This window comes from Schistocerca gregaria, chromosome X, assembly GCF_023897955.1.
Source record: "Schistocerca gregaria isolate iqSchGreg1 chromosome X, iqSchGreg1.2, whole genome shotgun sequence".
Classification (NCBI taxonomy): Eukaryota; Metazoa; Arthropoda; class Insecta; order Orthoptera; family Acrididae; genus Schistocerca; species Schistocerca gregaria.
This window is the reverse complement of record NC_064931.1, coordinates 342,268,177-342,285,626: the sequence shown is the minus strand read 5'-3', so window position 1 is coordinate 342,285,626 and position 17,450 is coordinate 342,268,177. Positions and strand designations below refer to the sequence as shown.

General features: G+C 42.6%; 1 protein-coding gene across 1 annotated transcript in view; it reads right to left on the bottom strand.

Moving 5' to 3' along the window:
* Positions 1 to 14,857, bottom strand: part of LOC126299098 (uncharacterized) — a 63,934-nt gene extending 49,077 nt beyond the window's left edge. The window contains exon 1 of the mRNA XM_049990772.1: positions 14,750 to 14,857. Coding sequence (XP_049846729.1) covers positions 14,750 to 14,854 — 105 coding nt within the window. The 5' untranslated portion in view covers positions 14,855 to 14,857. The remainder of the gene's footprint in view (positions 1 to 14,749) is intronic.
* Between the last annotated feature and the right edge of the window lie 2,593 nt (positions 14,858 to 17,450).

Genomic DNA, 17,450 nt, shown 5'->3' with positions numbered 1-17,450 from the left:
ATGGGATGCCGTTGGTAACACGGCTGGATCATACCTCGTTCACACAACCGGTAGTCTGATCCACAGTCGTTACTTTTATCACCTGTTAAGACCAGTGATGTGTCGTACCTTCGAGGTCTACGTGGCTGTATCCTACGACAAAATAATGCAAGAACGCATGTTGCTCGTGCTGTCCTGACCTACCCCCAAACAGAGAACGTTCGACTACTGTCCTTGCCGTTACGTACTCCAGATTTGTCACCCATTGAAAACTTCTGTCGTGGATTGCCAAGACAACGGCACCACACCACTCACCACACACATTTATTGGTGATTTCTGTCATAGAACTGAAGCAAATTGGAATGACGCACCCTTACCTGTCAGTTAGACTGGATGCCCAGTAGGGCTAGTGCAGTTGTTGAAGCCAGGTGTGTCATTTCACCGCAGTCCATTTTGTACGCTGTGCACCCTAATTACCTATAAATTTAATCATCTGTTCTTCTTAACATACTGTACACGCAAAATAAATAAAATGTTGTTATTTGCTATCCTTCCTGGAGTTGCAGTTTTAATGACCGCCAGTCTGTCTGCTATTACAGAAAGCCCACATTAGAAGAATGCAACAAAGTCCATCAGAAATGTTTTTGTGGATAAGTGCTTCATTAAAAAGCAAGTGGACGGAGAAGAGACTGTTGGGCTGAAGAATAAACCGGCTGCTTCAAATATTTCCAAGTTTTACGCTGACCATAGCTGTGGGGACAGAGGCGCCACTGATACCAGGAATGACTGGGTCGGGATACTTTGATCACGCTGACCGCAGGTTAACAGTTCATCGAAACTCACATGTGGCAATGCAGCCCGTTCCGTTCAAGTAGATACCGGAGGTATTCTCGCGTGGCGCACGTTAACGTTGGGTGAAACGAGCCCGTGACATGATTGTCGTTGTCTGCCATAGAGCCTTCTGTCTGACCATTTGATTCAGTTAGCTTTCCTACACCAGCATGCACGCACCGTGTACCTTCAGTTGAAATAAACATCCTCTCCGTGGTTCCCAGTAACGTCAGAATACCTTGAGGTACGCTTCAAAGACTGGAATGTGTACCTCCTTCCAAGCCAAATTCACCTGCACTCAAACCTTTTGGGAACGAGGAAGAGGCAGCCCTAACTGATCGCGATGAGCTGTAGGCGGAGGTTGCGCGCTCCTACATTCGGATTGCTCCCCTAAGACTTTCATCGTCGCGTGGAGTAATGTCCGCGATACATCCTTGTCGTCAAGTAGGGAAACGTGTCCCCTAAACCCTTGTAGATAGGTATTCTAATTCATTTCCTCGTTAGTTTATTTGAGTCAACTCCAACCACAATACAACTATAAAATCGAGAAACAATTTATGTAACAAGAATTACTTAAAAATTACAGGGATACGTTTTTATCAGCCGTCAGATACAAAATTTTATCACATTGTCTGCTATATAGGACACAGCTCCAACAGGGATACAAAATAGGAGCCCTTAGAGAATAGAACAAGGGTTAGACAGGGCGATGGTATTTCACCACTATTGTTCAACATACTATTAGATATAGTTTTCGGAAAACTGGAAACAGAATTGACGATACTGGGGCTTTATAAACCAGTCAGGCTAGAAAAAAAAAGACGAGATATTGCCTGCCTGGCACTTAACAAGTAATATCGCTATACCAACAGGTAGGACAGAAACTGTAATGAAGCATATCGAGGTCCTGAAAGAGAAGGCTGAAAAGGTCGGACTAAAGGTCTCCTTCAAGAAAACAGCATATTAACTAAACAAACCCGGTTTTTTGCCTTGTTTCACAATTTAATTATTAATGTCACTGTACTACCTAGGTTCGGGTTATAAGCCCATTTTCAAGTACTTTACTGATCAGTAAACAAACTGTGTTTGTTTAGGTTATTTACTGTGTTTCACCTAGAACCCACAGTTGATTCAATTAAAACAGTACATATATGTCAAATCAGAAAGATGCACAAAGAAGGTCACGACAAAATATGGTGAGATAAAGAGTGTTCACCATTTCAAGTATCTTGGGGAGACGATACAGGAAAATGGGATAGAGAAAAAGTCTCACGAACGGAGAAATTAAAATATGACTAGAGCATTGTGGAAGACTGGGAATATCTATAATAAATCGTGCCTGTCACGGAATGTACACTCCTGGAAATGGAAAAAAGAACACATTGACACCGGTGTGTCAGACCCACCATACTTGCGCCGGACACTGCGAGAGGGCTGTACAAGCAATGATCACACGCACGGCACAGCGGAAACACCAGGAACCGCGGTGTTGGCCGTCGAATGGCGCTAGCTGCGCAGCATTTGTGCACCGCCGCCGTCAGTGTCAGCCAGTTTGCCGTGGCATACGGAGCTCCATCGCAGTCTTTAACACTGGTAGCATGCCGCGACAGCGTGGACGTGAACCGTATGTGCAGTTGACGGACTTTGAGCGAGGGCGTATAGTGGGCATGCGGGAGGCTGGGTGGACGTACCGCCGAATTGCTCAACACGTGGGGCGTGAGGTCTCCACAGTACATCGATGTTGTCGCCAGTGGTCGGCGGAAGGTGCACGTGCCCGTCGACCTGGGACCGGACTGCAGCGACGCACGGATGCACGCCAAGACCGTAGGATCCTACGCAGTGCCGTAGGGGACGGCACCGCCACTTCCCAGCAAATTAGGGACACTGTTGCTCCTGGGGTATCGGCGAGGACCATTCGCAACCGTCTCCATGAAGCTGGGCTACGGTCCCGCACACCGTTAGGCCGTCTTCCGCTCACGCCCCAACATCGTGCAGCCCGCCTCCAGTGGTGTCGCGACATGCATGAATGGAGGGACGAATGGAGACGTGTCGTCTTCAGCGATGAGAGTCGCTTCTGCCTTGGTGCCAATGATGGTCGTATGTGTGTTTGGCGCCGTGCAGGTGAGCGCCATAATCAGGACTGCATACGACCGAGGCACACAGGGCCAACACCCGGCATCATGGTGTGGGGAGCGATCTCCTACACTGGCCGTACACCTCTGGTGATCGTCGAGGGGACACTGAATAGTGCACGGTACATCCAAACCGTCATCGAACCCATCGTTCTACCATTCCTAGACCGGCAAGGGAACTTGCTGTTCCAACAGGACAATGCACGTCCGCATGTATCCCGTGCCACCCAACGTGCTCTAGAAGGTGTAAGTCAACTACCCTGGCCAGCAAGATCTCCGGATCTGTCCCCCATTGAGCATGTTTGGGACTGGATAAAGCGTCGTCTCACGCGGTCTGCACGTCCAGCACGAACGCTGGTCCAACTGAGGTGCCAGGTGGAAATGGCATGGCAAGCCGTTCCACAGGACTACATCCAGCATCTCTACGATCGTCTCCATGGGAGAATAGCAGCCTGCATTGCTGCGAAAGGTGGATATACACTGTACTAGTGCCGACATTTTGCATGCTCTGTTGCCTGTGTGTATGTGCCTGTGGTTCTGTCAGTGTGATCATGTGATGTATCTGACCCCAGGAATGTGTCAATAAAGTTTCCCCTTCCTGGAACAATGAATTCACGGTGTTCTTATTTCAATTTCCAGGAGTGTAAAAGTGAGACATTACAATACGGTCGACTGACATTTTTTGGACATATTAACAAAATTCCGGACACCCGAAAAACTAAACAGATCTTGGAGCACAAAGAAATCATTAAGAACTTGAAGTGGATCATCAAAATCAGAAAAGACCTAAATGATGCTGGCATAACAGACTCAGATATACAAGACACACAAACCTTCGGTCACAAAGTACTCAAATGAAAAGTAATCCTAGAGGTGGAGATATTCAAGATAGGAACAACTTCTTCGAATGAAAGGAACGAAATGCATGGTGAGAAGATAAAAGAAGCGTGGCACCAAAGGAAATTCCACGTCAGGTAGATGCTTCGCATATTCCTCACCCTATACGTGTTTAATAATAATAATTAGTAATAACAGCAACTTCAAAACTCCGCTATGCCGGTCCCAAGCCCGGAGCCTCATTTGAAAGAGATGAGGAATGAGGGGAGGGGGAGTAACACCTTCGTAAAAAAACCTGTGTCCATTTGGTTTAGGATGGTAGCATCCAGTAAGAGCACCTGCCTAGGGTTACTAGTTGAAATCCCGTCAACGGTCACAAAGGCGGAAGAGGACTCTCAGTTCCCAATTGTTGAGAGTGTGGAAGAACCTAGTAGAGTAAACCACGGAAGACAATAATTTCTAACTAACAGTCCGATCTTACTTTGGAATTTATATTCTCCGTCTATACAAACGAATTTCATATGCAGAATGGAAATGTCGCCAAATGAGAGCACTACCCCTGTTGGTAACTTGAAAAAGGACTCGACCATTGTAATGCGCAATGCATTGGGACCTAGGATTCTGGTGAGTCCCACCACCTGCATAGAAGATGAGTCGGAGCGTCTTGAAACGCATTTCAAACTGAAATTCAGGAAGAAATATTTAATTAGGATCGGAAAAGTAATTCACTCCTCCGAGTCTGAAAACAGAAAGAATTGGAAAAGCTCTTGGACGACCACGAAATTCAGATCTTGGCTGTACAAGAAACCAGATTCCTAGATGAGCACATCATGGGCACACAACACTACAGAGTATTCCTAGGAAAGCCAGCATTAAAGATAATGATTTAAGACCCTCTCCTGGAGACGGCCTTTTACGTAATCAAAACCATAGTGAACAATGTCATAAACTTCTCATCAAAATCTGAGAGATTATCTATACCGACAATCTAGTGCAAAAAGAAGAAATATACTCTCATAAACTTCCATGCTCTAATTAACGGAGACAACAAGAAGAACCCACAGAAAGTAGATACTTTCTGGGACCTACTGGCAACAGAAATCTCCAAGATACCTGTGAACCATACAAAAATCCTTCTGGGAGACTTGAACCCACAGATTTGGAGAAAAATAAAATATAGAGATGTAGAAGGAGAATATCCAGCACACAGGAGAACAAATCAGAGCAGAGAAAGGCTCATTGGACTTGCAAAACTTTCTACGCGAGGTGAATGGAAAAGGCACTGATCCACCCACTCCATAAGAAAGGTGACAAACAGGATGTAAACAACTACAGAGGCGTGTCACTACTCCTAGTCACCTACAAAATCCACTCAAAAATACTGATGAATGGAAGTGAAGGAATCCTAGATGAACAACTTGGAGTATACCAGGGTGGGTTCCGCAAAGGCCACTCCTGTGCCGAAAATTTTTCAATTTGAAATCAATAATCCGACACAGAATGCTAAATGGCAAAAATATAGTGGTTTCTTTCACTGACTTAAAAAAAAGCCTTTGACTCGATGGATAGAGAAACTCTACATAGGATGATCAGAGAATTTTGGGTCGAAAACAAGCTGGCAAACAATACCATAGAAACCTTAACAGGCACAACTTCCAAAGTGAAATTTATGGGAGAACTGCCGCAACCATTTGAAATCAAGACAGGTGTGCGACAGCGCGGTGGGTTATCTCCAATACTATTTAAATGTGACCTGGAGAAGATTGTGAGAATTTGGAATTCCGAACTTCAAAATCAAGGGATTAGTCAAATCTGTCTAGGAAGAAAATCGGGAAGAGTCGATGATGATTTTCAGTACTTTCAGAGAACGTAGAAGAAACGGCCATACAGATCAACCTACTTGAAAGGATCGCTGGCAAGACAGGACTTATGATCTGGAAAGAGATGACCAAATTCACGACAAGTGAGAAACATGGACCACAATTCCTTGAATCAGAGATTGGACGGACTGAGAGGGTAAAAAAATTAAAATACCTCAGTGAAACCATGCAACAGTGCGGACTGGAGAAAGCTACGATGGGGGACCGGATCTTTTTTTTTTTAAAAAAAAAAAAGAAAGTTCAAACGTGTGTGAAATCAGGACTTCGCTGCTAAGGTCATCAGTCCCTAAGCTTACACACTACTTAACCTAAATTATCCTAAGCACAAACATACACACCCATGCCAAAGGTAGGACTCGAACCTCCGCAGGGACCAGCCGCAGACCGGAATTCAAAAATGGAGAGAGCTTACGAATTAACTAAAAACATTTACAAAAAAAGTGCGTCTCTTGAAATGCCAAAATAAAGTATTACAGTGCTGTGGTAAAAACAGAGTGATTGTATGCCAACGAATGCCTCTCAGTGAATTACAAGTTGCAAAAGCTGGAGATACTAGAAAGAAGAATATTACGGAAAATCATGTGTCCAACTCAAGTTAAAGCTGGCTGGAAACTTCGGAGCAACAATGAAATCTACAAAAAGGTGCAGAAAATCTCGGAGACCATGAAAATGAGGAGGTTATCATTTCTAGGACACCTATACAGAATGGACAGAACCAGACTAACCAAAAGGATATCCAACTACCTGTGGAACAAGAAGACAATAACGACATGGATTAAAGAAGCTCGTAAAGATCTGGAAAGGTTCAACACTCAGGAAGTTCAGATGTCAAATAGGGATACATTTCGGACCATGATTCAAAATTTGGAAGGATTTCAAGTCGAAAGAACTAAGAAAAATGGAAGAGCGTGGACGGATGAACAGAAGAAATAGCACAGCGTCCATATGAAGGAGTACTGGAGAAAGAAGAAACTTCAGACAAAGAAGAAATGAAATTATAGCGTGATCCTAAGTGGTCAATTCGCAAATAAAAAAAATTGTACCGTCAAACAATGGAAAATCCAGGAGGGAATGTAACAATATTATGAAAAGGACAGTTGCTACTCACTATAAATCAGAGATGCTGCGTCGCAGATAGGCACAACAAAAATTACTCTGTAATAATGGCTCTGAAATTTCTCGTAAGTGCTATTAAAATAAATAAACAAACGTATTATTAATACATTAATGTATAATACTATGACGGAGAAAAACGCAACACCAAAAAATAGTTAATGTATAGTATTGACATTAGAGGTACATATTTGTATAAATAACATACTTAAGTGTAACAGGTGCAACCACAAGAATGTCGAATGCAAGCATGCAGATGTACATGCCCTGTGTTGTACAGGTGCCGGATGCAAGTTTTCGGGATGGAGTACCATGCTGGTTGCGCTTGATCGATAAATACAGAGACGCTCAACGCCGGTTGTGGATGGCGCTGGAGTTTTCCGATGATGTCCCATGTGTGCTCGACTGGTGACAGATTTGGTGAACGCGCAAACCAAGTCAACATATGGACACTCTGTAGAGCACTTTGGGTTACAACAGCGGTATGTGGGCGAGCATTATTCTGTTGGAGGACATCCCTCTGAATGCTGTTCATGAATGGCAGCACAACAGGTCGACTCAGCAGAGTGACGTACAATATTGCAGTGTGACAAACACGAGAATGCTCCAGCTGTCATACGAAATCACCCTACAGACCTTAGCTCCAGGTGTAGGTCCAGTCTGTCTAGCACACAGACAGGTTGCTTATAGGCCCTTAACTGGCTTCCTTCTAACCAACACACGGTCATCACTGGCATTGATTCAGTACGAGCTATCATCAGAAAACACAACACACCTCCACGCTGCCCTCCAATGAGCTCTCTCTTGACACCACTGAAGTGGCAAACGATGGTGGTTTGGGGTCGGTGGAATGCACACTACAGGGCGTCTGGCTGGGAGCACACCTGTACAGAATGGACAAAACCAGACTAACCAAAAGGATATTCGACTACCTGTGGAAAAAGAAGACAATAACGATATGGGTTCAGCAAGCTCGTAAAGATCTGGAAAGGTTCAACATTCAGGAAGTTCAAATGTTAAATAGGAATACATTTCGGACCGTGATACAAAATTTGGAAGGATTTCAAGTCCAAAGAACTAAGAAGAATAGAAGAGCGTGGACGGATGAACAGAAGCAATAGCACAGCGTCCATATGAAGGAGTATTGGAGAAAGAGGAAATTTCAGACAAAGAAGAAATGAAATTATAGCGTGATCCAAAGTGGTCAATTCAAAAATAAAAAACAGTTCTTGTGTCACTGTGATGCCATCTGCTGCTACAGATGAAGTACGATGCGCCAGAGTCATACGCCAAACACGATGGTCTTCCCTCGCGGAGCCCGGTTTTCTGGCGACTGTACATTCTCGTGAATCACGCACGCAAATGTTTCTGCAGTATCGCAAAAGGAACATCCAGCTTCTCGTGGCCCTATTATACGACTTCGTTCAAACTGATTGAGGTGTTGATAATGGCGTCTTTGTCACCATAAGGACACTCTTGTCCAACATTAAAAGAAACAAACGTTCACAACCGTTACGGCGCATATTTAAAGCAAACCTGATTTGCATCCTCATATTGGTGCTACTTGCTGCACTCTTATGCGACGCAATCCCGCGTCCGACCATCCTGATTTAGGTGTTCCGTGATTTCCCTAAATCGCTCCAGGCAAATGGCGGGATGGTTCCTTTGAAAGGGCACGGCCGACTTCCTTCCCCGTCCTTCCCTAATCCAATGAAACCGATGACCTCGCTGTCTGGTCTCCTTCCCCAAACAAACCAAACCAATCTTATGCGACTGGTGCGAAATATGAATAGGCATCTTTCAGATGTAGAAATATGCCTACCAAGTTTCGTTTATGTCGCACAGCTCCTTTTTTGTGTTGCAATTTTTTTCCCGTCAATGCTTATAGCACTAATAATGAATTTATCATTAAATTTCGAATGACGCATAAAACATTATTTGTCTTTAAGCGGTCATCTACTTCAACACGAGAATAGTAGGCCTAATTTCCACTGAACGCGAAATCCATTGTTAGAAAAGCACTTACAGTCTTCTCAGAAAATAATAAACTGAATTGCGTATCTAGTGCATCTATATGACTACATTCCAAAATACACTGATAGAAAAAAAATGGAACACCAAGAAGAAATTGTGCGACATAAACGAAAGATGGTAGGCGTGTTTCTACATGTTTATTCAAATTTTATGCTAATCGCAGAAGAGTAGTGCTATGAGCGCCACTATAATGATGTAAATCAAGTTAGCTCTAAATACACGCTTTAACATTCGTGAGCTTTAATTACCTTTTAGATTGGACGTCATTATGAACACCTTACTGAACTTGAACGAGGTCGTTTAGTAGGGCTACGAGGAGATGGATGTTCACTCCGCGATACTGGAGAAAGACTTGGCAGGAATATAGACCATCGTACACTATTACCGGCAGCGCTGGTCACAAGCATGTACGGTCACAAGAACACCGGACTGTAGATGGCTGCTTGGCACTACCTGAGCAGAAAAACCATTGTGTTCTGCATGTGACTCTGACACATCGTACTGCATCTGCAACAACAATTTGAGGGGCAGCTGGCACCACAGTGAAACAACGAATTGTTATTTCAAGGACTGCTCCGAGCCAGATGCCCTGTAGGGTGCATCCGACTGACCCCAATTCAATTCCACTTGAGACTTCAGAGGTGTCAAGCGAGAGCTCATTAGAGGACAGAGCAGAGGTCTGTTGTTTTTCATGATGAAAGCTGGTTCTGCCTCGGTGCCAGTGATGGCCGTGTGTTGGTTAAGAGAAGGCCAGTTGAGGGCCAGCCACCAATCTGTCTGTGTGCTAGATACCCTGGACGTACACCTGGAGTTATGGTCTGGAGCGCGATTTCGTATGACAGCAGCAGCACTCTCATGGTTATCCCACACAATCTGACTAGAAATTTGTACGTCAGACTGGTGATTCGACCTGTTGAGCTGCCGTTTATGTCCAGGGGGTGTTTTCCAACAGGCTATCGCTCGCCCACATGCCGATTTTGTAACCCAACATGCTCTACAGAGTGTCAACATATTACCTTGACCTACTAGACCACCAGATCTGCTTCCAATCGAGTGCATATGGGACACCATTGGACGACAACTCCAGTGTCATGCACAAACAGCCCTAACCGTCCCTGTGTGGATCGACCGAGTGCAACAGGCATGGAGCTCCATCCCTCAAACTGACAACCGACACCTTTCAACGCAATGCATGGGCGTTTGCTTGCTTGCATTCAACATTCTGATTATTAATGTACTAGAATCTCACATTTGCAATTTCTATCCTGCGCTTTGATTAACCTAATAGATAGACTGATTCATTAGCAAGTTTGTGTGTGTAATTTATTGCCACTACGCCAGACAACTCGCCCAGCCGTCGATACTATCACATACTGCTTCACTGTGACTCAGCTACTAAATGCTAAATGCACAGAAACGCTGTCAGAAGCTCTCTATCCATGCGGCTGTCGTTGGCACACTGACAAGCGAATAGTTCCAAGCGTCAATAAACGATCTTGATTAAATTGATAGATGTATAGAGCGGACAAAATAATGTAACATGGATTTATATGTTTGTGTTCAATTTCGCGTTTAAGGGATAAAAGACACTCCAAAAAAGTAATTTCGCATATTAGGTTTTGAGGGAATATCTTCGAAAAGAAGATAAAAGAAAGCTGATACGTAACTCGCGTTCTTGAAACCTGTGTAATCAACTTTTGCAAAATACTCCACCGCCATTAATTAATTTTGAAAAATGAAAAGTTTTGTTACAACATAAATTAAATAAACTTTCAAGCTATATGAATCCCTGTGTAATGCAGCCAGTTTCTGAAATATCATTTTTGGAAAATAAGCTGTACACAGTTTTTCAGTCTTCAACAAGCCTGATTAAAATACCTAAACATTCATCATTCTAATTATTTATTTCACTTATAATTGATTTATTTTTTAGATTTTACTTTCATGTTCGTTTTGATTATTTGGTTTTTTAGTGTACCGTTTCACATAATTGTGTTTCGTTAATTGAAAATAATAAGCAATTCATCATAATGAAACAAAATCATTACAATACTGATAACCTGTAAAGGAATTATTAAAACACAACGGTTTTCTGTACATCATGCTCATAAAATAAATGAAATTTTTTCACATGATATACACTACTGAGAACAGAATATAAAACAAAACTCGGCAGGATTTCAGATTGTGTACTAGTGATCGCAACTTGATTATATTGCTTCGCAAAATAGAGACTGACATGTAATCTTTCAACATAACTAGATCTGAAGGTCTTTTCACAACGTTTTCAACTTCGAAAGCCGCCCAACCGTCGAGTCCTTTGGGATCACCGGATGAACGAGTTTCTTGTCCTTTTTTCACACTAGTCACCCACCCTTTCATAGTTACAAAAGGAACAAATGGAGGATATGGAGCGCGAATTCAAGAATCTCTTTTGGAAGCCCCAAAGGTCCTTGCGACGGGATCGAAATCCGGTAAACAAACATTTGACCATGTCAAAAGATATTTGAAAGATATTATCTTTCCCAGTGAGAGAGAAACATCTGTATTATTGTTAGTTTCTGGGGGTGTTCAGTGTGAAAGAACCGTTTAGAGCGTGGGCAAAGAATTTTTCTGCAAGGGCTCGGCGAAGGTACAGCCGTGGGAAATATATGACTTTCGACGTTCGAAGAACTTTGTGAGAAGATTTACAGATCTAGTTATGTTGAGTGATGATGATGTCAGTTTCCACTTGAGAAACGATATAATCAAGCTGCAGTCGCCAATACATAATCGATTCTCTTCGCCAAGGCTTATGAATGCACTGAAATATGCCTGATACAAATCAGGATATTCAGAGGATCACCCACGACAGTTTGAAATCCTGCTGAATTTTGTTTTATATTATGTTCTCATTCGTGCATATCACGTGAAGAAATTTCATTCATTTTATGAGCATGGTGTACAAAAAATCTTATGTTTTAAACAATTCTTTACAGATGATCACTATTCTAATGGTTTGTATCACAATAACGAGTTATTTATTATTTCCAATTAACAAAAGACAGCTATGTGAGATAGCAAATTAAAAAACAAAAAACAAAGAAAACATCAATGTAAAACGTATAATAACTGTTTAAAAAATAAAACAACAATGCGTAAAATAAATAATTAGAGTAATAACGAATATTTAGATATTTTAATTACGTATGTTGAAAATACTCCGACAACATATTGCGTATAGCTTATTTTCCAAAACTGGTATTTCAGAAACCAGCTTTATTACACATGGATGTTTGTGGCTTGAAAGCTTCTTCAATTTACATTGCAACAAAAGTTTTGATTTTTTCAAATTTATTTAATGGCGGTGGATTATTTTACAAAATTTCTATTTATTACGTACCGTAAGTTGATTATACAGTTTTCAACAACATTAACTGTATATCAACTTTTATATGAAAAACATTATTGTATATATCATCGTTGCGAAGATATTCTCTCTAAAGCTAACATCACACATTACCTTTCGGGGAGTGTTCATCTACATGTTCATGGATACTCTGCAAATCACATTTAAGTGCCTGGCAGAGGTTCATCGGACCACCTTCACAATTCCCCATTATTCCGATCTTGTATAGCACGCGGAAAGATCGAACACCTATATCTTTCCGTACGGGCTCTGATTTCCCTTATTTTATCATGGTGATAGTTTTTCCCTGTGTATGTCGGCGTCAACTAGATATTTTATCACTCGGAAGAGAAAGTAGGTGACTGGAATTTCGTGCGAACATTCCTCCGCAACGAAAAACACCATTGTTTTAATGATGTCCATCCCAAAGCCTGTATCATTTCAGTGACACTCTCTCCCCTATTTCGCGATAATACAAACGTGCTGCCCTTCTTTCAACTTTTTCAATGAACTCCGTCACTCCTATCTGGTTAGGATCCCACAGCGCGCAGCAGTATTCTAAAAGAGGACGGACCCCTTAAATATGAAACTGGGCACAAAAGAAATTCTTTCTGCATTATTTTGCCCCTTCTACATATCCGCCAATTTCATGAAGTTGGTTTATTTACATTTTGGAATGTTCCCTTATTAATGCTACCTGTTCGAAGCCTGGACGATTCGAAAGTCATATTTGAAAGCCATTCTCTTGCCAGATGCGTGGGCTCTTCTCCGCTTAACGGGCTAGTGACGCCTTTTCACTGCACGAAAGCTAATCAATTGTAAGTTTTACTTTCTTATTATTTTCATGTGATGGCATCCGCTTCCGTTTATTTAACTTTGTTCAATCACAGCGACCAACATTAGGTTTACATTCTGTGGCCTCTAGACGACGGTACCGGACACCAAAACATAGGCGAAAATGTATTCTTCAAATTTGACACTTCTGTCAGCATCAGCTGCCTCTGTTTTCTAGTTATATGTCGCGGTGAGTTCCTATTTTTCACTCCCATCACCCTGCTTTCATTGTAAGGAGATCTTTGCTTTCACGTTAAAAGGAGGAAAAATAGGTTTAATATCATGTCCACGATGAGGAACTAGGTCTTGCTGGCGAGGAACACGGAAGAAATTTTGCCCTACCCTTTCAAAGAAATTTTGGGAAATCACGAGTAATTGAAATCTGGATGATCAAACGGGGATTTGACTCCTTCGTTCTCGCCCACGGGAGTCCAGTATTTTACCACTCTGCCACCTCACTCGACTTTGCTGTGATGTTGAACCCAATCTGATGAATCGAACATAGGTAATTTAATTATTTAATCTTAAAGGTAACTGCTATGTAACACTCCAAATACTATAAAATTGGAAATTTGTGGTAATTCTTACGGGACCAAACTGCTGAGGTCATCGGTCCCTAGGCTTACACACTACCTAATCTAACTTAAACTAACTTACGCTAAGGACAACATTCACACCCATGACCGAGGGAGGACTCGAATCTCCGACGGGGCCAGCCGCGCGAACCTTAGTAAGGCGCCCAAGACCTCACGGCTACCCCGCGGGGCCCCGAATACTATATTTCCTCTTTATTTTATTCGACGGGGTTTACAGTCTTCTGATTTTTTATAGATTAGATTTCAACTTCGACTGCTATCATTATTTATTTATAAAGATCTCCAATGCGATTTCATGCTTCAGATATTTTTCAAAAATTGAAAACTGGGTTCTCCTACTGAATGGCACGATATCTTAAAGAACTCCAGAATTTTTCAGATTGCACTACAAGACGATGCCTTTGAAATGTTTCAAAAAGACAAATCTTGCAGTGAACCTTAGCACAAGAAGGCCATGAAGAGTAACTGTAATAGCGTAGATGGCCAGTGTTGCAAAACTGAGGTACAAAATTTATTGTATTCACTAGGAACTAGGTGTTGGCAGCTCCAGCGAGACGAAGATACACAAGCGCGTGAATGATCGGAACTGAGATTTTAGAGTCGATTCATATATGGGTATAACATGCGTTCCAGTTAATTGATAAAGAAAAATATTATAGAGAGTGAAGTTATTAACAATTATGCGTGATGAACATTATACAACATCTACGAGTCTGTAAGTGGCATGTCAGATGCCACTGAAGAAAATCAACAACTACAGCTGAGTGAAGCAAGAGAAGCTACGTCTGTTACAATTATTATGTATTACTATTATTATTAATTGTATTCTTATCAGCAGTGGTAGTGGTACTGGCTGCATCAGGCACTAGTAGTAGTGACATAAACCATGCTAAGCAAAAAATATGTAGTTCTAGAATTTTGGAACACCAGAGAAATAGAGACACAGTATTTCTCTAATTATTGCTAAATTCTGAGATGCGGAGAAATTAAAATAGTCAAAAATATTGAAAAAAAGAGGAAAATTAGTAATGACGAAAATTACAGTTTATATTTCGGTCTAATAGCAAAGGGAACGTGTTTGACGCATGCTAGAGGAATTGGTAGTATGATGTTAACTTTCTCACCTTCCACATTTTAGGAAGGTTGCCTGCGAGCGGTGTAGCCCAGGCACCACTCGGCAGCAACAGCCACAGCAGTACACCAGCGTAGGCGAAGCGCTTGCCCCCCATGGTTTTTCCAGCGACTGGCAGCGGCGGCGTCTTGTCCAGCACTGGAGTGCGCCGCAACTGCCACCAGAGGGCAGGCAGCACTCCCATCTTTTTTTCCAGTCTGCTTCCTCTTCTCCCTGCGACGTCCCGCTCTTGAGCTGCGCGGTTAGCGCGGCGGATTGCTAAGCGGAGGCGCCCGGGTTCGATTCCCGACAGCATCTGAGATATTCTGCGCTCGCGGACAGTGCGTTGTATTGTCCTTACATCCGTATCTTCATAAGTGACATTACCATTGAGATGGGTGAATGGGCAGACTCGAAATTCAATAATAAAGTAAAGTACTCCCTATTTCCTAGATGGCATCGCCCCTAAAAAACCACGTGCATCATAAGTCATTTCGTTTGTGCTGCACAGCGTCTTTTTCACTTTTTACTAAACCAAATTAAGTTTTAGCCTCCAAGCTTTGCTGTCGCGGCACTACACAGGCTTCATTAGCAGCTGACAAACGACATCTGTCCCAGTACGTGGAAATGTATAGACCACGTCAACTATACCAAAGCAGGATCCATCAAGAGCAAGGTCATTGGCCGTCAGACGTTAAAGTTTAAGCCTCCCTCAGGGCAGCCACAATTAGATACTCCAGCGTGATTGTCATCAGTCTCGCACTCAGGTAACTAACTTAAAGATGACACGACTTCATTTGCGAGAAAGGAGCTCAATTTCATGCCCTCTCCAAGACCTCTGCGTGAATTAAATAAGCGTGATTAAACATGTACTTGGACTAATTCAAGCTGAAGCAGCTGAAGAAGTACGCCGAGAAATCTGTTGTACTCTTACTGTATAAAATCAAGGAATCTTTGTTCCAGTTGTTGACAAAGTCAACTCGGTTACAGTTCCAGCACTTGGGGATCATGTCCAGATAATTCGGTGACTTTTAGAGAATAATGCCTACAAAAATTTCGACACTGATCCCAAAAAGAAAGTGGAAGATAGTACCTGCCCTGAGGCCTGCCTTATAAAATATTAAGAAGGACGGCCTGGATAATCGGTTCAGGTAAGGCTTTATTATCTTTTGTTTTCGGTCTACGGGCCCCAACTTACCTACTACACAAGTGTCTAATTGTTGTTCTACCCCTTATGAAGGTAAATGTGAACTTCAGATCCGCAGTTATATGGGTGTCATGCAACGCCTTAAAAAACTATGGCTGAAGTATGGCGACATCCTTTTTAGCTTCGATTTCGTTTCTTTTGTTACCAGGGTTCCTTTAAAACATTCCTTAGAATTCATCGACCAGAAAGTCAACATGGAGATTATCAACTTTTTCAGGCACGCTTTCTTCTTCCGTATCCGGATGCACCAATTATATCTTCCCTTCACAGTAATTAGCAACGTAGTTTGCTTTGTCATTGACTTTCAAAATATCATCTTTAGTGCATGTTATAGACATATCTGGGCAAATCAGTAGGTGGTCCAAGTCCTGTATTGCTCCGCATTCACACCTATCGCTATCAGTGTAACTCCATTTAAATAGGTTTGATTTGCACCCAGTTACTCCAGTACGCAGCCGGTTTAATGACCTCCAAGTTGTGAAAGGTAGTTGAAATCCTGCAGATCCCTCCTCAAGTAGTTCCATTGTGGAGTGTGGCACCATTTCTTCCCAAAGAGATAGCCGCCTTGCGACGGGCTTGGTGGCGAGCTCTTCAGTAGTTTCAATGAAACTCCTGCGGGATTTCAGCCGGACACGTTGTTTTCGGTGCATGTGCAACGGGTGTCGAGGATCATTCATTTGTTTTGATCTTTCGATCTCGGCGGCTACTTGTCTGCGGATAGTGGGTGGTGCTATGCCTATGATGGGATAAATGATGTCTGTGGGAGTTGGTTTGAGGCATCCTCTGGCAATACGCACGGTTTCGTTTACGGCGACGTCAACTTGCTTCGTGTGAGCAAAGTTTCTCCAAATTGGGGCCGGAAATTCCGCTGCTGAGATACTCAGCACCAGACCCCTGGGTGCGCAAAACATGTGGTTGAGCTCCCCACGATGAACCTGTTAGCTTCCGCAGTATGTTGTTCCTGGCACAGACCGTTTTTTTTTAGTGTTGTGACAGTGCTACTTAAAAGTAAGTGCTCTGACCAATGTTACTCCCTGGTATTTTGGGCTGTTTGTATGTTTCAGCTCTTCCCCTTGCCACATGACTCGGAGTTTCTGTTTGGCTTGTTTGTTCCTAATATGAAAGGCAGATACTTGAGATTTACTAGGGTTTGGTTTGAGATTATTGCCGTCGTGATAGGTAGCAAGTTCTGTTAAGGCTCCTGTGAGATTCTCCTCCACTTGTTCAAAGGTTTTATCCTGTGTGGCCACTGCTGCATCATCAGCATATATTAACATTCGTGTCTGGTGGCTGATGGGAAGATCATTGGTATAGATATTAAATAATATTGGAGCCAAGACACTACCCTGTGCAAGTCCATTTTTCTGTGTTCTCCATCGGCTGTTTTTAGATTGTAAGGTTACATAGTAGCGTCTGTTCTGTAGCATGCATTTCACGAACATAGAAAGGGTGTAGTCCTTAGTGACATTATACACTTTCTGGGTAAGCAACTTATGGTTAACTGTGT